Below are 26,958 nucleotides of genomic sequence, written 5' to 3' on the forward strand. Positions count from 1 at the left end.
ATGGGGTATATCTATTGCAGGTTCATTGGTAACAACGTCTTCACAGAGTGTTTGATCATTTATTTGTTGTTATTGAAAGTCGTTAAACTATTCAACAACTGTAGGAACAACAACTTGAGAAAAAGTTAAAGGTAAAGGAATGTTCATTCTAACTTCTTGGATTTCCACCTTACGTGGTTCCATACTCCCACTAAAGTCACCATTTTCAATGAACCTGGCATTTCCAGTTTCAACAACTTTCGTGCTATGGCTAGGACAATAAAATCTATATCCTTTAGATTTTTCTAGATAACCAATGAAGAAACCACTGGTTGTTCTAGAGTCCTGTTTCTTTTTATGTGAATTATAAATTCGTAATTCCGCAGGACAACCCCAAACATGAAGGTGTCTCAAGCTGGGTTTCCTTCATGTCCACAGTTCGAAAGGAGTCTTTGGAACTGCCTTACTAGGAACCCTGTTTAATAAATACATTACGGTTTTTAAAGCATACATCCACAATGATAAGGGTAAAGAAGAATAACTCAACATACTCCTAATCATGTCGAGGGAAATCAAAGAAATGGAAAATTATTTATAAGAAAACTTGTTTTGGGAATGTTTGGTTGGCTAAAAAAAAGAAGGGAATCAAAGAAATGAAGATGAGATGATGTTAGTTGTCACCTTATTATAGGATGATGTGAGTAATTTTTTTAAAAAACTTGTTTTGATGTTGTTTGGTTGGCGAAAAAAATAAGGAAATGAATTATAAGAAATATATTTCTTGTAATAGGTTGTTTTTTTTTGGCTTATTTTTAAAATTAAGAAAAATAGATGAGATGAGATGAGTTATCATTATATTATTGGATGATGTGACTCACATTTAAGGAAATCGTTTTCTTAGATTTTTAGGAGGAAATGGGTAAAAATAAACAGAAACGCTATTTGGCTCGCTGATTAACTCGCGGCCTCAACTTGCGCCTATGTGGCTGGCTCCACGTTAGCAACCCCAATTTCATTCCCGTGACCTCAACTTCCTTCCCCAAACTCGTTCTCTCTCCTCACTTCAGAGAAAAATCCCCAAAAGAAACCACTCCCCCTCCCAACCCTAACCCCAACTCCACCTATTTGGCTCGCTCTTTAACTCGCTAGTTGAACTCGCGCCTACGTGGAGCCAGCCACGTCACCACCCCCAAAAGCATTCCTATGACCTTCCATTCCTTCCCCAAACTCGTTTCTCTCTCCTCACTTCAACCATCTCCCCAAAAGAAACCCACTCCCCCTCCCAACCCTAGCCCCAACTCCGCCGTGACTCCTTCGCCGTCCCCTGACTCCGCCATGACACCGCCGTCGCCGCCTGACTCCGCCGTCACACCGTCGCCATCCCCTCAGATCTCCATCCCCCCCACTTCAAAACAGGTACCTTTCCTCTTTAATCCATCAAAAACCCTCGATTTCGTGCAAATTTCACTTCTTTCCATCTGATTTGATATGATTTCTGTTTGCATCTTGTTTAATTGAAACCTACTTACAAACTTTTTTAGCTTGAGAGAGTGATGTGTTTAATTTGATTTCGTGGGTCTTGTGGATTTTACTGGTTAATTAAAAATTTGTGGGTCTTGAGAGAGTGATGTGTTTAATTTCAAGGTGGGGGTTTTGTTTTTATTTATGAGCTTCATACCAGGAAATCATGATGTAGTTATTATTTAGTTGGTCACAAATTTTTGTTTACTCTAAAGATGAAGTAACTAAAAGAAAATGAAACAACTGTAAGTGTTCATTAGCATCATAACCTTATACAGAATAATTTGTAGCCCCCCCTAAATATGTTTTGGTATGTCAAGGAATAAAATCTGTGTTTTTCATGATGTTAATTGTCAGTTTCAGTCAATTCTTTGCTCAGTTTCTTTGTTCAGTTTCTGTCAACTATTTTTCTGTAAAGTTTATTGATGATCAATTTGAACAGGCGTGACATATATTGAGGAGTTTGATGATGTAGTTGATGATGCCTTGAATAATTGCTCGGTTGATGAGAGATCTGAGTTGCCTCAACACACTGATCAGCGGATTGAGCAAAATGAGCCTAAAATTGGGATGGAGTTTAATGATCCAGATGAATTGTTTGAGTTTTACAAAGACTATGCAAAGAGCAGTGGATTTCCAATTAAGAAACATACAAGAAGGAAGAATGAAATGAGCATTGTTAGAAGTATGACTTTAGTATGTGGTCGAGGTGGCAAACATAATAGTACTTGTCAAAATCCCTTAAAACCACAAGCAAGCTACAGAGTTAGGTGTAATGCAAAGATAACAGCTAGGTTAAATCTGGACAGAAGATGGGAAATACTTGTGGTTGTTCTGGAGCATAATCATGGCCTTAGCCCTAGTAAAAGTCGTTTCTTTCGATGCAACCGAAGAATTAGTGCACATGTTAGACATCCAATTAATCTGAATGATCAAGCTGGAATCAGAATCAACAAAAAATTTAGCTTACTGGTACATGAGGCTGGTGGATATGAGAATCTGTTATGTGATGAAAAGGCTTGCAGGAACTTGGTTGATGAATCAAGGCGTTTACGTCTCGGCGAAGGTGATGCTTCAGCGATTATGAAATATTTTTCAAGGATGGTTGCAGAAAATTCAGGTTTCTATTTTGATATTGAATTGGATGATGAAGATCATTTGAAAAATGTATTTTGGGCAGATGGTAGGAGCAGAGAAGCTTACAAAGAGTTTGGTAAGGTCGTCACTTTTGATACCACATACTTACTAATAAGTATGATATGTCATTTGCACCATTTGTTGACGTTAACCATCATGGGCAATCAATTTTACTTGGATGTGGGTTAATTTCAAAAGAAGACACAGAGACTTTCATATGGCTATTTACAATGTGGGTTGAATGCATGGATGGATGTGTTCCGCAAGGGATAATAACTGACCAAGCAAGAGCCATGAAAAATACAATTAAGATTGTTTTTCCAAACACTAGACACAGATGGTGTTTGTGGCATATAATGAAGAAGCTGTCAGAAAAGTTAGGAAGATACACTGAATATGAGGCCATCAGTTCTACCATGAAAGGAGTGGAATATGACGCACAAAGTCCACAAGAGTTTGAACAACAGTGGAATGAAATGGTTGACTTGTATGGATTGGAGGATTGTGATTGGTTAGGTGAATTGTACGAGGAGAGAAACCGATGGGTTCCATGTTTTGTCAAAAATCATTTTTGGGCAGGAATGTCAACTACTCAACGAAGTGAAAGCATGAATGCTTTTTTTGATGGATATGTCAATTCAAAAACAAGTCTAAAACAGTTTGTTGAGCAGTATGAAAATGCATTAAGAAGCAATGCGGAAAAGGAGATGCGGACCGATGCAGAGTCATTTTCAAAAGTAAAAGCTACTGCAACAACTTATGATATGGAGAGTCAATACAGGGAGTCTACACTTTAGCAAAGTTTAAAGAGTTTCAAGCTGAATTCATGGGAAAGATATATTGTGATATTGTAAACTATCAGGAGGGAGCAGGGGTGCTTGAGTATGTCATTCGGGACGAAAGATATATTGTGATATTGTAAACTATCAGGAGGGAGCAGGGGTGCTTGAGTATGTCATTCGGGACTCGAAGATGAAAGTTAAATTTAATACTTGGGTTATCACACCTGAACAACTACGCTATCACGAGCTATGTCTTGCATTTAGTGAGGTTGCTGATCTTGCTACTCAAAACAACAATGAATGTGAGGTTGTTAAAAAATGGATAGACACCAAATTTAGAGAACTACAACTTGCTGAATCAAGTCAAAAAGTAAAAGAAGTATCGATGAATCATGATTTTATGGAAGAAGAAAATGACCATGAAAAGGAGGAAAATGAAAACATATTGGATCCTCTCTCTCTCAGACTCGGAAAGGCCGGCCTAGGCAAAACAGAATTAAGCCAACAAGTAGGCGAAGAAAGAAGAAAATTGATCTCAATGCTAATGTTAGTCTTTTTCCGCACAAAAAGACACCAGAGTTCGATTCTGGGGTATTTTATCCTGAAACCTAAGCAATGATAAGTTTGCGCTTAACCTGCGCTGCCGGTTAGTTCTTAACCGCTAAAAAGAACGCCCGTCCACATATTCAACATTGAAGATAGCATGGTTTCAAATGCTTACATGCCACAACCAAATTCAGTGCATCCATGGGGAATGTGTTGGCTGGCACAACAATTAACAAATGAATGTATGCAGTTGGTAAGATATAGTCTCATGTATTATATCAACATCTTTATTTTTTATGTTACAGATAGGATTTAATCACCATAGCTTACATTGATGCAAACCATTTTTAATCACCATAGTTTATATGATGTGTTACAGCCTCAATTTCCAATGCCTGGAGATCTACATGCGATGGGGTTGACACAATTGTATGGATTTCATCAAAGAAACATGATGTGATGCATCAAACCTATGGGTATGATTTGCTTATTGGGGTAAATGTTCATCAATTATGCTCTTGTAACAAGTTGTATTAATATTTGTTTTTTGCATTCAGGGCCCTGATGCACTTGGTTGTGAAGCCTCTTTTATCGACAACTGATTACTACTTGAAGACATGTTTGGCTCCTGATATTGAATTTTACATGCTTTTGGCTCCTGATGTTGAATTCTGGATGCTTTTGGTTAATAACTGATGCTTTTTGGTTAAAACTTCTGTATGATATTGAATTCTGGATGTTATTGAATTCGAAGGACTGATGCTTTTGGTTAATAACTGACATGTTTGGCTCCTGATATTGAATTTTACATGCTTTTGGCTCCTGATGTTGAATTCTGGATGCTTTTGGTTAATAACTGATGCTTTTTGGTTAAAACTTCTGTATGATATTGAATTCTGGATGTTATTGAATTCGAAGGACTGATGCTTTTGGTTAATAACTGATGCTTTTGGTTAAAACTTCAGGATGATATTTTTGGTTGTGAATTCTGGATGATATTGAAGGATTGATGATATTTTTGGTTGTGAATTCTGAATTCTGGATGTTAAATTCGAAGGTCTGATGCTTTTTTCCCTATCTTAGTTAATACAATGTGGTATATAATGACATATTTTTGGTTGTGAATTCTGGATGATATTGAATTCTGGATGACTTCATTTTTTGTTTCCATCTTCATTGAAACTTTTCCTGCTTTAAGGAAGTTTGAAAAGTTGCCTCAGGTTTCTTAACCGTACGAGGTCCTCCTATCTATTGCAGGTTTTATGGATGTCATCTCTTGTTAATGACTTCATTTTCTAAGAAATCGGTGCTAGAATCATAGAGGATGCATGCTAGATTGCTGCTCAGTAGTGAGTATCACCAACTTTAGTTTGAACAGCAATGATATTTTCTTCATTTTCATATTATGATGAATAAAGGCTAATTTTGACAAATTAGTGGTGTTATGTAGTCGATTTAAGTTAGCATTTAGATGGTAACTCTTGATGGCATCCTTTCTTTTTGATTTTTTTAAGTATTGATCTTCTTTTATCAAATACAGCAGACAAACATATTTTAATAACTGATGTTTTTATGACATATTTTTGCTTCAGATAACAACAACAAATAAAGCCATTAAACATAGTGTAGGCTGTCAAAAAATCACAATAGATAGCTGATCCCCATCAAAACACCGATGATGGAAGTTACAATCTGACGACTTCTAGAAGACTACAATTTAAAGACTTTCATGTAGATCGCTGAAGGTTACAATCTGACGACCTTCACGACAACTGATGGAAGCTCTAATCAAACAGCCTTCATAATCAACATCGGGAGTTACAATCTGACGACTCTCAATTACAAAATGACGATCTTTGCAAAACTTCGATAGAAAGAGACTACAAATCGACGGTCTCTTCAAATCAAACTGTGGAAGTCCTCCCCGCACACCAGCATCAAGACGCACCGCGTTCATAGCCACGAACGCAGCTCAAACGCAGCTTCCAAATCGCTGCAAACGGCTGCCAGACGCAGCTCTAATCGCTGCCAAACGCAGCTCAAATCGCCGCCAAACGCAGCTCAAATCACCGCCAGACGCAGCTTCCAAATCGCTGCAAACGCAGCTCAGACATAGATTCCAACGCTGCAAACGCAGCTTCTAATTGCTGCGTCCGAGCTTCCAGACGATGCGTTCAAGCTTCTAGACACTGCGTTTGAATGCAGAATTCACGTCAGAACGCGGGCCTGTGTTTGACTCGTTCAAACACGAGCTGAACGGTTCCAAAACCGTTTCCCACGATCTGAGGGGATCACAACTCCACTCAGGAGTGATTTAAGGGGCGGTTACATCCCATTATCCCCACTTAGGAGCGAAATAAGGAGGTGGTTACACCCCTTAATCCCCTATAAATAACTAAGAAATCAACTTAGTTCGGGGCTGGATCTTTCGGGTTCGGTCTGTTGGAGCTTCTTGGCAGCGAAAAGAGGATTCTTCATCCTTCGGTTAGAGCTTTGGAGATCAGCAAGAAGATCTACTTCATCCTTGGCTTATAGACCGATTTCGGTTAAATCAACTCTTTCATAGAGTTTCAAACTTGCCACGCAAGTTCTCCACAACGTCAAATCGTGAGGAGAAGATCATGTTCCAGTGAATCAAGACGTCGGATCGTCAACGGAGAGCAAATTCGACGCGAGCATTCGAAGGAGGCACTCCATCGCCACCGTGAAGAACCCAGATTTAAACAAAGGGGAGAATCCAGATTATTCTCCTCTCTTTTGTAATCAGGAAATCCAATTGTAACTGAAATTAAAGGAATACAAATCAATTTTCCTTCATTTCTTTTTACTACAAATTTTCCACAAACACATAGGTTCAGCTCTGTATATATTTTATAACAAATGCTTCCATACATACATTTTATAACTTCTAGCAAAACAAATGCTCTGTATAACTACTAGCAAAACAAATGCTTTCAGCTCTGTATAACTTCTAGCTCTGTATAGCTCTATATACATTTTATAACATAGGTTCAACTCTATATAACTTCTAGCAAAACAAATGCTTCAAGCAAAATGAATCATGCATATGAACACTGATTGAAAGCATCCATACATGCATTACTACATTTTATTACTTTTTCTTTACAATTCCATAGAACACTGATTTTCGTAGAACATAGTTGAGTTAGTAAAATATTTCAAGGTCCAAACCATAAATAATACCCATACTTGAATATTATTATAAGAAAAATGTACATCATGAAACCAACAAAAATTCCAAGTAGAAAACCTTTTTCCTGAATATGCTTCTTCCAAATTCAATTTTCTTCATTATGTATTCTTGATCTCAATTTCTCATTTTCAATTGAAAGCTCTTCAAACTTGAGAATAAATATATTCATTGAGTCGTGAGCGTAACTTGGTACTTCGTCATGATCTAACCAAGTCCAGCAATTACAAGTGTTTGTAGCACAAATTCCAAATCGACGACACAGATGCCTCGGGGTGTAAGAAGTCTTCATTTGCACTGGAATCCCACAAAAGCAATTTGGAATCTCGTATGGAGGTGGACGATTCCACATTGCAGCATATAGCCTCCTATCAAAGAACCTTGCCCGTTTAGAAGAGGATGATTGTTGAGAAGATGTTGACGACATGATTCTTGATAATCACATTTTATTGCAATTTTATACCCTCATTATCTATTTTATATGAATAATTTTATATTTGAATTGCAGGTTAATGAAGAATAAATCTCGAACGCCTATCTCTCAACAAAAACTCATTGTTTAAATGAAGAAATGAAACCATTGGAAAATCAATTTTCAAATTATCCAAAAGCCCAAGCTATGATGAAGGATTAAAGCTCAAGAAATATCAAAGCCCAAAGTCAAATCCAAAATAAAATGCATGAAGAAATTAAGAAGCCCAAAAAGCCCAAAGATGCCAAGAGCCCAACAACAAAGAGGATCTGCGGACAGCAATGGAGAAGAGGCAGGCATCGATGCCTGCATCGATGGGGGCATCGATGCGGGTATCGATGCCCGTATCGATGCCTGCATCGATACCCCTATCGATGCTGGCATCGATACGCTGGGCGGTTTGTTACAGTTTAATGGCTGAAAATTGTTGGTTTTGGATAAGATTTCGATCCAACGGCTCTCATTCACTGATGTTTACTATAAATAGGGGTAGAGAGTGAGGGGTTAGAGGTGTGAAAATTTTGTAAACTCCTTTTGGAGAGGAGGGCTACTCTTAATTGAGAAGGCCTTCCAAAAATTGTAACTTTAGTTGCAATTAATAATAATAATTTTTCCTCTTTAAATTTGTTCTTTCTCCTCTTGTTGAATGATGAGGATGGAGATGAAGAGCAATTTGAAGGTTTGCATTTCTTTTCTCTTTTATTTCTTTTTAGTAATTTCTTTATTATTGCTTATTAGTTAGATTTAAATTCATGCTTGTAGTATAGATTTACTTTCTTGTCTTTTTTATTTTCTTTTTGCACTTTAATTTGTAGAGTAGATTTATTTTTCTTGCATTTAATTTCTGCAATTTATTTTGTAGTTTAGATTTTTATTTTCTTTGTAATTAGATTTATTTCTTGTTCATAGTTTAGATTTTTCTTTTCTTTTTAATTTTGTAATTAGTCTTCTTTTTCTTGTTTTTATTTCTTAAGATGTGAATTGATAGGTTACACTTAGGGGTGGAAATGAACCAAATAATTAATAAATGGTTCGATAATTGTTCGAATAACTATTCGGTCATATTCGATTCAATAGTTCATTTATCACTAAACAAATATTTTTTAGTATTCGAGTTTATTAACGAATAGAATTTAACCAGGTGTATATTCGATTCATTTGTCTATTAAATATTCGTTTAAAATTTGATCACATCTTATTATTTGTATTATTACACATATAATGTCATATTTTTAACCCACTTATCATTTCTACTTAAGTTTTATATATAGATTTTAAGACTTAAATAATCTTAAATCTGTTTTCTAATTAAAATTTTGATTTAAATATATATACATCATATATTATAAAGAAATAATTTTTATTTATGAATTTTAATACTATTTGAAAATCAAACTCTTTAGCGAAATAAATGTACTTTGATATTCGATAAGTATTCGTGAATATTCATGAATATTTATCAAATACCAAGTATTCGAGTTCGAATTCGAAAAACTAGATATATGAATATTAGAGTCCGCATTCGAATTCGATAATTTTAGACAAATACAAATATGAACACCTTAATATTCGATTCGATTCGATCATTTACCACCCCTAGTTACACTTTCCTTAAATGGTTTGATAATCTATGCTTAATAAATCTAAGTTGAAATATGATAAAAAGAGAATAGTTTATATTTTGTAATTGAAATTGGTTAGTGGATTATATTCTAGATTTCTTACCTCTTTTGAATCCTCCATCTTGACTTTCTTAAATTTTCTTTTCATTCTTAGTTTTATTTCTTGATTTTATTAATTCATATTTCTTGCCTTATGATTTCATTTATTCTTTAATTCTTCCTTCTCTCCTCTAAAATTCAATTTATTATCTTTTGCATATATTCACAACAATCACTCATCACAATCACACTTATTCTTTATTCCTAATTGTCACGCACAAAATATAAGAACCAAGTTTAATAATCTCTTAAAATCACCTTCTTCGTGGGATCGATATCTTTTTATACTATAACTTGATAAATTGTGCACTTGCAATTTTGGTACATAATTATGCCGCATCAAGTTTTTGGCGCCGTTGCCGGGGAAGGTGCTAAAATAGGATTTTATTAACTTGATTCTTTAACTTGTGTATTTTTCTTGTGAAGGAACCGCTTGGAGCTTGAAAATCTTGGATTGAAGATCAAGAATTTGGAGCATTGCTTTCGGGTAAGTCTTCTTTCTAGTTTTCAATTCCACCCTCTTTAGCTAGCTTCACAATTAGAGACAATTAGGATTTAAAAAAAAAGATTTTATTTTTGTTGACCATAATAAAATCCATCTTTCACTTAGATATTAACTAACAAGATAATAAACTCAAACAATTTTCCCCTTCTCACTTTTGATTATTGTTGACCATAATTAAAAAATATAAAGATTTTCTTTTTACCATCCTTTTTAGTCGCTTTTAATTTCTAGGGTTGCATTTCATATAGTGTAGGAATTCACCAAAGTGATTGTAGCACTTGATTTGGCACACACTTAAATCATTCTTAAGGGCAAAACCCCAATCAAGATAAGGTAAGGGATTTCATCACCCTTTCCTTAGCCCACAAATCACTAATTCCTCACTTCACAAATCCAAGCCTTCTAAAACTCATTAGACGTTGGCCCCTAAGGATTCGAGCTCAATAAGGAACAAGAAATCCTTAAGTGAACGGTTTAAGTTTTCTCAGAATAGTTGGTGTCTAAGGCAAGGTTTAGGGGTTGCGTAAAGCGCTCCGCAAGGAAAGAGGTACTTAATTGATCTTTGATCACCCTCTAGTACTATCCTTACCTGGCTAACTACCTGGGTAAAACTTTGATCTTTTCACTGTAGGAATTTTTGGTTAGGAGCTGGTCTAGTGGAGTTAGGCTAAACCCTAGAGTTAGAGTTGATTGAAAAGTGATTGCCTTGATTTGTTTTAGTTAGGATTTTTCTTTTTCTTTATCTTCTCATATAAAAAAAACTAATTTTCTTTCCTTCCTTCCTTAAAAAAAAACTAATTTTCTTTCTTTCTTTCCTAAAAAAAAAAATTTGTTTTGGTGCATGCAATTTTGGGTTCGGGATATATATATATATATATATATACATATTTCCTCATTTTGTTTTTCACATATAAAAAAAAGAAGAAATATTTCGGATAGTTTCTAAAATAATAATAATACATATATAGATATATACAAAAAAAAAGAAAAGAAAATATATATATATATATATATACATATTTTCTCACCTTTTTGTTTTTCACTTAAAAAAAACAAAAAAAAACAAAAAAAAAAACAACAGCAAAATTTTAATAAGTACCATAGGCCCAAAAAGAAAAAACATATAAAAAAAATAAGTGTTGGCCCAAGATCTGAGGCCCAGAAACGAAAAAAAAAGAAGAAGAAAAAACCGTGTTGGGCCGGCTGGCCCAAGAGCTATCAGTTGAGGCATCGATGTCAGCATCGATGCTGGTATCGATGCCCATAACCTGCAGCTCTTAAAACCGAATCCCAGGCCCCTTTCTCCTCTTTTCTTTCAACTCATCTCCCCAAACCCGAATTTCTCCTCCCCTCTCAAACCCTAATTCACCCACATAAATCAAAAAAATTTGGAGGGTTGTTTCTGCAATCTTTAGGGCTTCATCCTCATCTCCCCAAGGTATGATTTCTAAACTTGATCTTGTAATTTTTTTTCTCATGGATGAATTGGTGAATGAATCTTGGGTTGTTATGAATGATTATCATATTTTGTGAGTTTTATGATCAATTTAACAAATTTAGGATCTACATTGGGGATTTTTGTTCAAAATCCGAAAATTGGAGGGGTTAAATAAAATCCGAAAAGTTAGGGGGGTGTTTGCAAATCCGAAAATTTCTTGGGTGTTTGAACTTAGGATATCTTGTTCAAAAATCTGAAAAAAAAGAAAGAAAATTTTTTAGGGGTGTTTTGTGCAAAATCAAAAATTTCAAAAAAAAAAGGGTGTTTCATGCAAAATCCGAAAATTCTTAGGGTTTTGTGCAAAAACACAAAAATTTGAACTTGGAAATCAATTGAAGAGATCTTGTACAAATATCTGGAAAAAAAATTTGTAAAATCGAAAAAAGGGGGTGTTTTATGCAAATCCAAACTTCTTGGGGGTTTCATGAAAAAAATACGAAATTGGGCTGTGGGATGTTTTGTGCCAAACCAAAAACTTTCAGACCTCCAACTTGGGTGTAGAACGATTGATTTACAAATTTGAATTTGGGGGTGCTTTATGCAATATATGAAACTTGAATTTGGGGTGTTTTGTGCAAATTTTGAAAATTCAAATATTCAAAGTTCAATGAAATGTGAGTAATTGGTCAAATAAAAGTCTAATTGGATACTTCTCACATTCGAAAATTTGTACCGGGTATTTTATTCAACAAGTGCACGGTTTAGCTTATAATTGTCATTTCAACATGTATGTTTCACCGATCAAGTTATCAAAAATTTTAACATTTTTTTGTTCTCAAAGAATAATTTTGAGGGAATTTATTGTCAATTCTGATAACTTGAAATTAACTCATGTTGAACAATTTGTAGCTAAATAATAAAAAAAATTATTATTTTTAATTTTTTTCCCTTTTTCTTTTCTTTTCTTTTTCTGTAGATGCCTCCCAGAAAGAAATCTCGAGCAAGTTCATCATCCTCTGATCCATCTGATACTGACATAGATAAACCCACTATTTTAGCTAGAATTGTGGGTCTTAACATTCATTTTGAGAGGGGATTTCAGATGAGTGCACTGCATACATATCATTCCACAGTCACCATGTTATCTGCAGTAGGTCTTAGGAGCATGATGACTAAACCCTTAGAAAAAGCCAACATTTCATTAGTGCATGAGTTCTATTCTGGATGGGAGATTGATCCAGATAGAGAATATTCAGCTTTTTCTATCGTGAGGGGTGTTAGGGTTATTTTCGATCTTTCCACTATCCGTGCTACCCTTGACCTTGCAGAGCCACCCACTGATGTACCAGATTACTTCCATTTAGCCTCCACTTTACAGCCTGGTACACCAGAATACAACAACATGTCTGCAACCTTGTGTGGGAGGGTCTTTACATCTAGTTTCGGTTCAGGAAATCTCAAACCAGAATATAGATTACTTAATCTTTTCCTGAACTTTGATTTGAAACCCACCACTGCATACTCCGTCATTACCCCACACGATATTCTCCTTCTCTTTTGGATAGCCACTGGTCAGCGATTTGATATAGCGAGGATTATATTTATATGGATGCGCTCATCAGTGGAGAATGTGTTAGATTGGGTCAGGACACAGTCTGCATCACGTACTCAGCTCATTTACCCCTATTTCATCACTAGACTCTGCCATAGATTTCATGTTCCAGTATTCGCAGAGGATAGGTTAGAAGCAGGGAAGGGGTTACTAAATGATCAGACTGTGAGGAGGAGCATTTCAGGGCGAGATCAGTCCGGTCCTTCAGGTAGAGAGCCTCCTCAGCACCAGCCAGCTACACATGACCCCACTCGAGAGGAGATGGATACGATGCGGAGTCGCATGGACAGAATGCAGATACAGATACACAGGATGCAGCGGCATATACACGAGATGCATGGTCAGATCAGCTACTCTACCGATACCCTGGCATATTTGGCGAGAGGATGGCAGAGAGAACATGGAGATACAGATGGACCTCCACCTGAGCTTCATAGTTATATCACACCATTTCAGCCAGATGATTTCCCAGGAGAGGATGAGGCGGGACCGAGTTCAGCAGCTACCGCTGATGATGTGGATGACGATATATCAGGAGATGAGCAGTGAGGGATGTTCTTTCTACTTTACCCAGTCTTTGATTTTTTTTGGCATGTACTTATTAAACTGTGATATTTTGGATATTATGTGCATTGAGGACATTGCAAAGTCTGGGTATGGGGGTGTAAGCTAGTTAAGCTTTTGTTTTGCTAGTTAGTATTTTGTACTTATTAAAGTGTGATATTTTGGATATTATGTGCATTGAGGACATTGCAAAGTCTGGGTATGGGGGTGTAAGCTAGTTAAGCTTTTGTTTTGCTAGTTAGTATTTTTAGTATTTTTTTTTCTTCTTTTCTCTGTCTCAGCATTTATCTTTTGTTAGTAAAAAAAAAAGATTCACTTGCCAAATTAATAGAGTTAAGTAATAATTGATCAAATTGATAGATTTTAAATTTTCTAATTCTTAGTTAGTGACATATTCAAGTCCACCTTTTATGATAACTCCAAATAAATTCTTAAGAAATGATTTTTTCAACTAGTATACTTTACTTAAGTCTTACCTTAGATTTTTAATTAAAAATAATGAAATTTTTGCATGCTTAACTTAGAGTTGAAAATATTTTTCAAGTTATCTTGATTTACACATTTTTTTAAGACTATATATACTTACACATATATATATAAAAAAAACTAACCTTATAAAAGAAGAGTGCGAAAAATGGACACCAAAAAAAAAAAACTCTTAAATTCAAGGTGATTCTATCTTATAAAGCCTAAGTTGACTGAGCAATTAAGCCCAAGGAGTATCTCTATACTTAATGACCTAAACCCAATTGGGTTGGGATTCATTGGCCCAAAACTCGTTAAATGGTCACTTAGAAAGCCCGTTAAAATAGAAAACAATCACCAAGAATTAGAGAGTGAAAAAAAATATATATAACACTAATCATTGTTTTTATATATATATTGTTGTTTTGTATATATGGTCTTGAAAAATAATTTTTGATCAAGAAACTTGAAATTTATTTAAAACAAAGAGTTTATATCAAGCAAAATCTTTTATTTACTGACTTTTTTTTAACTTGGCAAGTTGACCGAATTTTGTGGGTATATTCACTGCAAACCCTCACGAGACTACAACTCGTCCACTAGGGTAACCTAGGGGTTTAAAGGCTTGTTGTATGCGCTAAATACAACCGCGATTCCTGCGAAAGTGAGTTAGGATTTTCTTTTTATTTTCTTTGCTAGAGGACTAGCAAAAGTTTAGGTGTGGGGGTATTTGATAATCACATTTTATTATAATTTTATACCCTCATTATCTATTTTATATGAATAAATATACCACTAATAATTGTTTTTATCTTTAAATGGCAGGTTAATAAAAAATAAATCTCAAACTCTCATCTCTCAACAAAAACCCATTGATTAAATGAAGAAATGAATCAAGAAGCCAATTGGAAAATCAATGTCCAATTTATCCAAAAGCCCAAGCTAAGATGAAGGATTAAAAGAAATATCAAAGCCCAAAAGCCCAAGCAAAAGCCCAAGATCCAAGCCCAAGAACCAATGAAAGATTTTTCTTTTGAAAATCAAATAAATCAAAGGTGGAGATTGTTGCTTGGGGCTCAAGACAAATCCAATGGCTCATATTCATTGAAGATTACTATAAATAGGGGTAGAGAGTGAGGGGTTAGAGGTGTGAAAATTTTGTAAACTCCTTTTGGAGAGGAGGGCTACTCTTAATTGAGAAGGCCTTCCAAAAATTGTAACTTTAGTTGCAATTAATAAAAATAATTTTTTCCTCTTTAAATTTGTTCTTTCTCCTCTTTGTTGAATGATGAGGATGGAGATGAAGAGCAATTTGAAGGTTTGCATTTCTTTTCTCTTTTATTTCTTTTTAGTAATTTCTTTATTATTGCTTATTAGTTAGATTTAAATTCATGCTTGTAGTATAGATTTACTTTCTTGTCTTTTTTATTTTCTTTTTGCACTTTAATTTGTAGAGTAGATTTATTTTTCTTGCATTTAATTTCTGCAATTTATTTTGTAGTTTAGATTTTTATTTTCTTTGTAATTAGATTTATTTCTTGTTCATAGTTTAGATTTTTCTTTTCTTTTTAATTTTGTAATTAGTCTTCTTTTTCTTGTTTTTATTTCTTAAGATGTGAATTTAATTCTTGTAGGAATCTTAGAATTGTATGAAACTAGTCTAATTTCTTTTATATTGTATGAATTATTCTCTTGTACTTAAAATGTTCATGTTTAGGATAATCAACTAGAGAACTAATCGGTAGAAGAAGAATTTGATAATCTATGCTTATCTTAAATGGTTTGATAGGTTATGCTTATGAATTCTAGGATTATTATCATGTTGTTGTTCTTATCATGAATAGTAATTTTAGCTTAGATGATAATTTGATAGGTTACACTTTCCTTAAATGGTTTGATAATCTATGCTTAATAAATCTAAGTTGAAATATGATAAAAAGAGAATAGTTTATATTTTGTAATTGAAATTGGTTAGTGGATTATATTCTAGATTTCTTACCTCTTTTGAATCCTCCATCTTGACTTTCTTAAATTTTCTTTTCATTCTTAGTTTTATTTCTTGATTTTATTAATTCATATTTCTTGCCTTGTGATTTCATTTATTCTTTAATTCTTCCTTCTCTCCTCTAAAATTCAATTTATTATCTCTTGCACATAAATCAAAACAACCACTCATCACATTCACACTTATTCTTTATTCCTAATTGTCACGCACAAAATATAAGAACCAAGTTTAATAATCTCTTAAAATCACCTTCTTCGTGGGATCGATATCTTTTTATACTATAACTTGATAAATTGTGCACTTGCAATTTTGGTACATAATTATGCCGCATCAATTCTGCAGTAGAAAAAAGATTTAGACCAAGTATACTGATTAGTAAAGGAACTAGATAACCATTTTAATTAAAATCCATACATCACTCTCTCAAGCAAAAAAAAAAATTCATACTCAATATTTTTAACAAAGCTGATGGTTGGTTGATTTGAGGGTATTTTTTTCTAAAGTTATTTGGAGGATAATTTTTACATGGATGTTACTGTTCACAGTTTACACTTGTTGTTCAGGATTTGGATTTATTGACGTAGAGTTTAATTCTTTTGGTGTGCACTGTTTGCAATTTCTCCTATGGTGTGTTTGGAAACTCCTTAAAATAGGGTCAAGTTTGATCCTGAATCCATTTTAGGGGAAATTGTGTTGGGGTAATAGTGAGCAAACATTGACCTAGTTTTTCTAATGCTAAATTTAGCATCATAAACTGGTTTTGTTTAAAACAGGACTAGCCACATGATCAACTTTGGTCCTGGTCTAGTTTTAGGGTCATTGATGAACACACCCACGCTTCTTAAACGCAAGCGGGTTGAGCTGCTATTCTTATCCCGCTTGTTCTTTTATTTGTTTCACTCTGGATTCCCTAATGGCAAAAGCTTATATATCACAAGAATAATCCTTCGAGTCTCCTCTCAACGAGACGCTGTCCTGCTATTTATTACCATAATCCACCTTTATTTGATTTGTTTCATGTGTCAACATGAGCTTACAGATGTGAAAGCTAAAAAGGTGCATAAATTAGAATAACCGTAATCTACACAAAATTCTCAAGGCAAACATCAATCAATTGCAAACTGTATACGCCATATGCCAATTCAAACACAACAAGCCACCAACTACCTTGTGAGTTTTAATGACCCACGAAAAAATTTGTGGAAAGACCCACGAATTTTTATCTTGTTAACGAGTTTTAATGAACACAACACGGAGTAAATGAACTAGATAACCATTTTAATTAACCAGTAAAATCCACAAGACCCACGAAATCGAATTAAACACATCACTCTCTCAAACCAAAATAGTTTGTAAGTAGGTTTCAATTAAACAAGATGCAAACAGAAATCATATCAAATCAGATGAAAAGAAGTGAAATTTGCACGAAATCGAGGGTTTTTGATGGATTAAAGAGGAAAGGTACTTGTTTTGAAGTGGGGGGAGGGGGATGGAGAGCTGAGGGGATGGCGGCGGTGTGTTGGCGGAGTCAGGGGGCGGCGGCGGTGTCACGGCGGAGTCAGGGGACGACGGCGGTGTCACGGCGGAGTCAGGGGGCGGCGGCGGTGTCACGGCGGAGTCAGGGGGCGGCGGCGGTGTCACGGCGGAGTCAGGGGGCGGCGGCGGTGTCACGGCGGAGTCAGGGGGCGGACAGGGGTTTCACAGCAGAGTTAGGGCTAGGGTTGGGAGGGGGGGTGGGTTTCTTTTGGGGATTTTTCTCTGAAATGAGGAGAGAACGAGTTTGGGGAAGGAAGTTGAGGTCACAGGAATGAAATTGGGGTTGCTGACGTGGAGCCAGCCACGTAGGCGCGAGTTGAGGTCGCGAGTTAATCAGCGAGCCAAAATAGCGTTTTTGAAAAATAAAATGTTAATGAGATGAGATAAGTTATCACCATCTTATTGGATGATGTGAATGATTTAAAACGATGAGATAAGATGAGTTGAGTGATGTTGTGGATGAAAATAATATTTTATTAGATGTGGTGGATGAGTTGTTGGATAAAATTAATATTTTATTATATGTGATGTATGAGTTGTTAGATAAAAATAATATTTCATTAGATGTTGTGGATGAATTGTTAGATGAAAATAATATTTTATTAAATATTTTGGTGAATTTTAGGGATAAAAATGTATGAAAGTATACTTTTTGATATTTTCATCTTTTTATTTCCATTTCTTGGTTTTCAGGAAATCAACCAAACTGACCCTAACCCTCCTGAATTAAGGGGGTGTAATACGTCGTAACCCCTTCAAAACTCCCCCCACCCCCAAATCAATCTAAACCCAATCGCCGCCTCCGCCTCCGCCTCCTTTTAAGCCCTCGCTTCATCCTTCCCTCCGATTCCTCTTCTTCAGCCTACGGCAAATCTAAAAACCTATTAGCAAACACATCGTTGCCATCATCATCAAACAACAAAGAAGAAAAAAAACCAATCATTCTCCATTAATTTCTCGAGACCCATCTCCAACAAAAACCACCGCATCCCTTCCAATTATCTCCATATCTTTAAACAGCAGAGTCGCCGGCATCTATGGCAGAGAGAGGAGGTTCAATATGAGAGGGTGGAGATTATAACACCAAAATTGGATATTAGTCAATTTATTAATTTATAATATGTATTAAGGGCGTTTTCATCCTCTAAAGTTCCACCAAGTTGTTAACTCTGGGGGGTTATGTGAGATAATTCAGGGGGGGGGTCAAGTGAAGTAAAAGTTGAGGGCTCCGACATGCAATTCACCCCACAGTTCAGGGGGGTTAAATGAAATTTACTCTTTTCTTCTTTTTCTTTCACTGAATTTAAAGACCCAGGTAGCGGGCCTCATTACGCCAGCTTCAGCCCATCAATATTCCACAGGCCTGATATGTGATATCAAACGAGGACAAGAATAATATTAAGGCTTAAATCGCTAACGAAGTCATGTTACAACCTTAAAATTATTACAATTTATTCGATCGTCAACAAAAATGTACAAGCAAATTTACAAAAAGGGAAGTACGAAACTACCCCTGAACCCATACATCCTCCTACGAGCGAGCGAGCATCTCCCCACCCTTCACCTCGGCTGCTGGATAACTCGCGGGCCCATCTTCAGGTTCACAAACTTAGGCGCCTTCTCACAGTACCTGGACCCCACCATCATCTCCCGCGGGCCCCTCCACCTCTCCGCCCCCAACTTCGCCAGCTCCAACTTCCTCTCCCTCATTTCCCTCTCCTCTGCAAAACACTTCTCCCGTTAAAGGCCACACACCCAAAAACCTGACAAGGGTAGTTTCGTAATTTACTCACCTTGAGAGGGGTAGGAGCGGGCTAGCGAGTCAGTACCCTCGGTGGCAGGATCGCAAATATCGAGGAAGTCGAGGTCAGTTCGGTTCTCCTCGAAGCACGTTGCCCCAGCTCAGTAATCGCGAACCGCAGGGAGGCGGACTTGACGAGGCCCCACCACTCGTCGGAGAAGTCCTCGACGGAGCGGTACGCGGTGGGCACGTACGGAGCGGCGTACGGATTCAGAGTCGACCTGAATCTCCCAGAAATTACTTCCATTGCCACTGGTGTTTTCGCTTCACTCCCTTCTTTTGGTATTATATCCTATAGATAGATGTCAAGTGGGGATGGTTGGGAGATGGGGTAAGGGATTTATAATGTGTTGGTGGGCTACATGGGCTTGGGCTTGAAGGGGGGTGGGTAAATCGTACCGACGCCCATAGTACTTGGGTTATCGAAGAGCTCGGCGCTAGCATGCGCCGGACATGCGATACAAGGTTGGATCGGGCCGGATGCCAAAATCCGGACCCTTAGGGGGCGTTTGTATCAAAAAAAAAATTAGGATTTTAAATTCTAGTATCAAAAAGTGGGTGTTTTTTTTAGTTTTAGAATTCCATAAAACTTGTTTGTTTCAAAACAAATTTTAGAGTATCAAATCTTTAAATAATAAAAAAATATTATATTTAAGGGCTTGTGAAATCTTCTTTTTTGAGTGAGATATGGGGTGAATTTCAAAAGTGTTAGACAAACTAAGGATTTTAAATTCTAAAAAGTTTGAAACAAACAAAAATATTATAAATTATAGTATTTTAAATTTTAAAATATTGTTAAAACAAACAAAGTTTTATGAATCTCAACCCATAACAAATTACATATGGATTTCAAATCCCATGGTGAAATTCATATCCTAAAATTATAGGATTTGAAACAAACACCCCCTTAAAGGATCCAGATTTTTTGCATGGTCCGTTGGACCGTTGTAAGTTTGGCTCGTGATGCTAAAAAATCATTAGTTCTAAAGTATCAATAAGGAAAAAGATTAAACAGTTTGTGATATTTGGGGGTGGGGTGGGGTGGGGTTGGTATTGATTTTGTAATAGGTATATGGTCCACCGTTAGTGTGATACTATGGATCATATTGAGGTCTTTGAGTATAATATCGAATTCATGCGTTAAAAATACAACATATATGTTTTAGTTCTATTTATAGCTTACTAAAAATTAATTAATTTAATAATCTCTAACTCTAGTATCAAAAGAAATTCGGTTTTTCTATAGAGTGTTCATGGGCACTCTTTAAGAGATGAGAGAGATAGAAAAAATAAATAGCTCATGGGCCCCCTCTGATTTGCATTAATTTTTGTGCATAATTCATTTCTCTCTATCTCTCTCCTCTCTTATAGAGTGACAATGAGTACTCTATAGAAAAACCGAAAGAAATTTATGCAAGGATTCCCGTTCATAGTGCTGATTAGTTACGCATCCAAGAAATTATTTGTCCTTTGGGTCAGTGCATTAGGGCCCGTTTGTTTTGCATTTCCCCCCTTGGAAAGCCCGCCACATTTCTAACATTTTTCAGAAATGTGGCAGGCTTTCTAAGGGGGGAAATGCAAAACAAACGGGGCCTTAGCTCCCAAGACCACTGTATAATTCGGAGTAGATATTTCTTCAATCTATCATAACTTTAAGAGCATCTCCAACAGTTTCCCCATCTTCTTGGTATTCTAAAATTTGGAGAATTTTGAGCTTTTTTTTTGTCCAACAGATTCCCCATCTCATTCCCCAAAATGAGGATAGGAGAGAAAAAATAGAGAGCCTTCCCCAAATCTGCAGCATTCTGCAAATATTTGGGGAAGCACTTTTTCACGTTCTTCTAGACTCAACCCACAAAAAACAACTCCATCTTCTCATTATAATAATAAATAATTTGGTCAAAATGGTGATTCTTCAAAATAATAAATAATTTATTATTTATTAGTCAAAGATGTAGAATATTTTTATTATTGTAATAAATGCATGATTCTTCAAAATGGGGAAGCTGTTGGAGTTAGAACAAAAATAATTTGGAGAATATGACATTTGATTCCTCATTTTAGAGAAATTTTTGGGGAAGCTGTTGGAGATGCTCTAATAATTCAGAGCGCATTTTACTCTATAGGGCCTGTTTGGTTATTTCCTAAAAACCAAGAAAAACCAAGAAATGGAAATGGAAAAGATGAAAATCTCAAAAAGTACTATTTCCTCCATTTCCATCCCTAAAACTCACCCACAACATCTAATAAAATATTATTTTCATCTAACAACTCATCCACATCATCTAATAAAATATTATTTTCATCTAACCACTCATCCATCACATCTAATAAAATATTATTTTCATCTAACAACTCATCCATCACATCTAATAAAATATTATTTTCATCCAAACATCACTCAACTCATCTCTTTTCATCATTTTAAATCACTCACATCATCCGATAAAATATTATAACAATTCACCTCATCTCATTAAAATTTTATTTCTTTGTTTTCATCCTAAAAAGTTATGAAAACACTTTTCTTAATCTTGGACACATCACCCAATAATACAATGACAACTCATCTCATCTCATTTCATTTCTTATTTTTAAGAATGAACCAAACCAAAAGAAAACAACAAACTACAAGAAATAGGTTTCTTATAATTCATTTCTTTTTTTTTCGCCAACCAAACAACATCAAAACTAGTTTTCTTAAAAAATCACTCACATCATCCAATAATAATATGACAACTAACATCATTTCATCTCCATTTTTTTTATTTCCTTCTTTTTTTAGCCAACCAAACACTCCCAAACCAATTCTTCATTTTAATAGTTTTCCATTTTTTTGATTTCCCTTTCTTTTTAGTAAAACAAACAGGCCCTATACCAAATTCCAAAGAACTTGGATTTTTCCTTTCTTTTTAGGAACCCTGGACCCGGATCCAGATGGATATCAGGTCGCGCCCAATACCCGATTTTAAAGTATCTCAAAGCCTGCACCTTTTTAGCGCGCACGTTAGCGGAGAGCACTGAGCTGAGTACTAGAAAACAGTGGGACCAGAGAGGCGTGTTTTGTAGTAGGAAACACGTCATCGTCCCTATCCTGAAAGAGGGACCAGGTTCATGTGATGTGCTTTTGGAAATTGAGATTGATACGCGTGATTATTTAATTGGTCGTAAGGAATAGGGACATGGACCGAGTTGTCCTTTTTTATAGTAGATTAATAAGATAATAATGATAAAAATAAAAGGACATCCATGTGGGTTTGGGGTACGTGGGCCAATAAAGAGCAAAGGGTGGCCCATTTGTGATGATGATTTTGTACGCGATGACGTTTTCCACAGTTGAAAGGAGATAAATTGAGCAGTTGGTACTTCCGCATGATGCCCGTGAAAGAGAGATCAATACATAAGGGTCTTTTTTTTTTTCTAAATACCGTTTTAAAAATAAAATCATTATATGAAGTTACATTTTATTTTTATTTATATATAAGGTACTATTTGACAACAGGAGATATTGTTTTATTGACTTGATCAATAATCTAGTAAAACTGTTTGATGACCAAAAATAGGAAGAGATTATTTTGAAGATGTGTCTTTTGCAAGTAGCTTAGGAAATGTACCTCAAGTAGCATTTGTCTTTGGGAAGGAGCTGCCAATTTTTTTTCTTTCGTTTTTGCCCTTAATAATTCTAATTTTATATCAATAATATTACATATCTTTTTTAATCATTTAACAAATTTAAGCTAGTTGTACAGCTACTTTTGTCAAACAACTATAATTTCACAGCTTTCAGCTAGCTTAACAGCTTTCAGCTATAATCTCGCAGGTTTCAGCTAGTTTTGCCAAACAGAGCCTAAGTCATCTTTAAATTAAGTAGATTTTATTTCAATTAATCAACTTTGCGTCAAAACCTTTACTGAAAATCTGAGAGTACATTTAAAGACTTACATTCAAGACATGTTATTTAAGTTTATTTTAGTTGTTTAGTGAATATTTGATTAGGACGTGGTTGATTAGAATAAAAACTTGCTTTTAATGTGGTTTGCATATAAGTTAGAAATGAAATGTGGTTTCTTTAAAACAACATTATTTTTAAGTTGGGTAAAAAACCCCACTACTTGCAAAAAATATAATTTTCAATAAGATGGATTGGAAGGAGTAAGCTAGCTAGATTATAAATTTTAATTATTCAAAGTTTTGGGTCAATGTTAATTTCTTTTAAGAAACAGGAGCAATCAAATTCTAAGCTTAAGAGATTATATTTTCGGACCCAAAATGATAGGACTCGCTATGAACAAGTAATATGTCTCGATGAAAACCATTGCTCTTGGTTGGATTCTCAAGAAATGTTTCGTGTCATTTTGTCTCGTAGTTGGTCCTATGAATTTTGGGTTCCAAAAATACTCTATTGGCTATTGATGTAATGAATTTTCTCGGAGCTGAAAAGTTATTGGTGGAGTGATGAAAAATACTCGAAAATGAAAGGCAGAATTTGTGAATGGCTTCAGGAGAGTGAGTTAGAAGACGAGCGTTTGAAAGAAAATCTCAAGCCGACTGCTTCATAATTCTTCAAAGGGGGACAAAAAAGCCTCAAAATTGAATTTGTTGTTTGACTGGATTCTTTATTGGGGCCAATTTTTTGTTTGCTAAAGCCTCGTAATCTTGTAATATTATATTGAGGAAATTGGAAGGCACACACACTTGTGGCCTTAAGGATAATTTGGCCCAAAATTACAGCTCACCCATCTAATTTATTGTTTAAGTTATGTTCTACAAGGAGGAGGAACCAGGCTTCAGTATGTAAGTTATCATCGAATGCTCTGAATTATATACTATCATCTGTGATTCAGATCAAGTAATATATTCAACTGTGATTTCAATATTGTATTTGAAATTATATTTCATGATTGAATCCTCTAAGGCCCCGTTTGGTACGCGGGAATGGGGTGGAATGGAATGCCATTCTCACTTCTCATTCCCTCATACCAAACAAAACTAGTTTTTAGATGTTGGAATGATCATTCTCATGGAATGGCTATTCCCATTTTTTGTGGGAATGGGCATTCTATGTGAAAAGATAGGGAATGATCATTCTCATTCAATGGGAGAATCAAATTAGTTAGGTTTTTTTTTAATTATACCCCTATTAATAATAATAAGTAATTTAAAAATCATGGCTTTTGACTACGTATTCTCATTTTCTCCCTGTTTTTTTAGGCTCCACCGAAACAAAAAAGGCCTCCTTTCTATTCATCGCCCCTAAAATCGATGTATTCTCATTCTTTATATTTTTTTGGACCTATGAAAGATGCAATAATCTTTTATTTATTTTTATTTAATTTTTTAAGACTAAGAAATAGTGAGAATTGTTTAAAAAATATAAACGAAAAATACACCTAATCGATAACATGCGCATTAGTATAACACATACCTAGATTAATATAACATATGCATAAATAATTTTTTTTAGTTATTATCATTAATGTTTATTTTTATCTTATTAAAAATCTATGTTGTTATAAGGGCATTATTAGAAAATAAGATTCTATTCTCACTTGTGAACTAGTGATACCAAACATGGGAATGAGAATTAGATTTTCATTCTAGCTTCATTCTACAAACGCACCCAAACAAGAGAATGAGAATGACCATTCCATTCTCACATACATTCCATTCTATTCCTTCTTCCATTCCATTCTCACTTGACTTCATTCCCACGTACCAAACGAGGCGTAAGATCCTTTATTTTTTTTCCTTCATAAAAAGATAATCCTGAGAGCTAGACTTAGCCCCACATACATAACAACAGCAGTACAAAGATGCTTTTGGAGGCCCATTTTCTTCTCGGATATGTAATAAAAAGGTTCCAAATCAAACCGAGACCCCTCCACCTTATTAAACCGAACAATCATCGCAAAATTCACAACAATTCATAAAAAAAAAAGAATAAATGTCTCAAACGCATTTGTTCTCTTCAACACTAATACAAATTCAAATCATACTTCAACATTCAATGTGTTCTAAACCGTTCAGATCTTGTGAAGGGTGGCAGTTTAGGGATTTTGCTGCGTCTGATACCACGACTTACAATGAAAAAGAATACAAAATGTTCCTATTATATTATGCATTAACGTAAATACGCAACGTACGGATGTATCTATGAATTAGTTTGTCTAAAAAGTTTGAAGCCGGAAATTATTGCCGTGATGGCGGAGGCTGCGAAGGCGAAGAACATCATGCTTATGGAAGCTACGGCTGCATCGGTGAACATGTTGTCTGCTCCTTCACGCATGCGGTTTGTAACTGGTATAGCTGCTGATAATGCCGACATCAACATATATGCCATAATCTGAGAGATCAAAATTTGACTTCATTAGCTTAGAACACCGAAGTTGGGGGAGCGGAAGTAAATTTTATAGAATGATTACTGCTATTGGGGCTTACCTTAATTATTATAACACATGAATAAAGGGTGTTTCTTTTAGATGGGACACAATATGATTACATTCTTCTAGTCTCTTGTTATTCACGGCATCAAAACTATTTTTGGTGTAGAGTTGAGCAGAATAATATTTCGATCGCGAAAGCTGTCGAAAGTTCATGTGGCTACATCAAAACTAGTTTTGATGTAGAGTTAGGAGTTGGAATTTTATATTCTAACAAGACCTCATGGTGGTGAGCGTCAGATTGAAATTTAGACTTATATACCGATAGTTTTTTTTTTCTAAATTCGCTTTAGAAATTTATGGTCAGTAAAATTTGAACCTCGATTACTCTATTTTCTTGTTAAATTAATATCATAGTAACTACACCAAAATTAGGAAGCTTAGTTAGATGGAGGGTTATAATGTACATGCCAACTTCGAATATTCGAGCCAACTCTATGTGGTTTCAACCTTTTGGGCTTTTTAATTATAACTAGTGGGCCGAAACATCGCTGGGGCTCTTTCAAATTTTCTAAAATAATATCTGAAAACTGTATTAACTCAATAAATCAAACATAAACAAAGAAAATTGAAATACACCTGATCTCCAGCAAAATCCGTAATCCCAGAGAAGCGCTTAACCACAAAATCTCTGCTGCCACCAAACCGGACCAGCTGAGCCATTGAATACACAAACGCCAAGAACCCAACGGCCACCACGTACCTTCAAATTGTTTTACATACAAAAATATTTTAAAAAATTAGTTGCGGTTTAGTACCCTAACGTCTTTCCTATTTTTAACTCTTGATATCATTAAGTTCAAAGCTGCTAAAAACACCCTAAAATTTTATCAATTTTACCTTTGACATCTTCAGTTACGTACTGTTCAGATTAATTTTAAATCCGTCATGTTAAAAAAAGTAGAATGCTTTTTATCACGTAATAATGTTTGGACTTTCATAACCCTAATACTAAAAGTAATCTAAACTCGTTGAAATTGAAACTTCAGGATATGTTTAGGGGCAAATTTAAACTTTAGAGTGTCAAAATTAAAGCTAATAAAACATTAGAGAGCCAAACTGTAATTTTTATCACGTAATAATGTTTGGACTTTCATAACCCTAATACTAAAAGTAATCTAAACTCGTTGAAATTGAAACTTCAGGATATGTTTAGGGGCAAATTTAAACTTTAGAGTGTCAAAATTAAAGCTAATAAAACATTAGAGAGCCAAACTGTAATT

At 35.2% G+C, this 26,958-nt stretch overlaps 3 protein-coding genes across 3 annotated transcripts; 2 read left to right on the forward strand and 1 right to left on the reverse strand.

Annotated features, from left to right (window-relative positions):
• LOC109846760 (protein FAR1-RELATED SEQUENCE 4-like) lies at positions 895 to 2,826 on the forward strand. The gene is made up of 3 exons (XM_020416004.1): positions 895 to 898; positions 1,943 to 2,620; positions 2,681 to 2,826. The coding sequence occupies exons 1-3, from the start codon at positions 895 to 897 to the stop codon at positions 2,824 to 2,826; spliced, it is 828 nt and encodes a 275-aa protein (XP_020271593.1).
• On the forward strand, positions 11,205 to 13,706 carry LOC109846761. The gene is made up of 3 exons (XM_020416005.1): positions 11,205 to 11,312; positions 12,289 to 13,440; positions 13,641 to 13,706. The coding sequence occupies exons 2-3, from the start codon at positions 12,289 to 12,291 to the stop codon at positions 13,704 to 13,706; spliced, it is 1,218 nt and encodes a 405-aa protein (XP_020271594.1). The 5' UTR covers positions 11,205 to 11,312.
• On the reverse strand, positions 18,434 to 19,542 carry LOC109846762 (protein EARLY RESPONSIVE TO DEHYDRATION 15-like). Its single transcript, XM_020416006.1, has 3 exons — positions 19,412 to 19,542; positions 19,125 to 19,257; positions 18,434 to 18,529 (listed from the first exon to the last, which is right to left on the reverse strand). Exons 1-3 carry the CDS (start codon positions 19,540 to 19,542, stop codon positions 18,434 to 18,436), a joined length of 360 nt encoding a protein of 119 aa, XP_020271595.1.

This window comes from Asparagus officinalis, chromosome 7, assembly GCF_001876935.1.
Source record: "Asparagus officinalis chromosome 7, Aspof.V1, whole genome shotgun sequence".
Lineage (NCBI taxonomy): Eukaryota > Viridiplantae > Streptophyta > Magnoliopsida > Asparagales > Asparagaceae > Asparagus > Asparagus officinalis.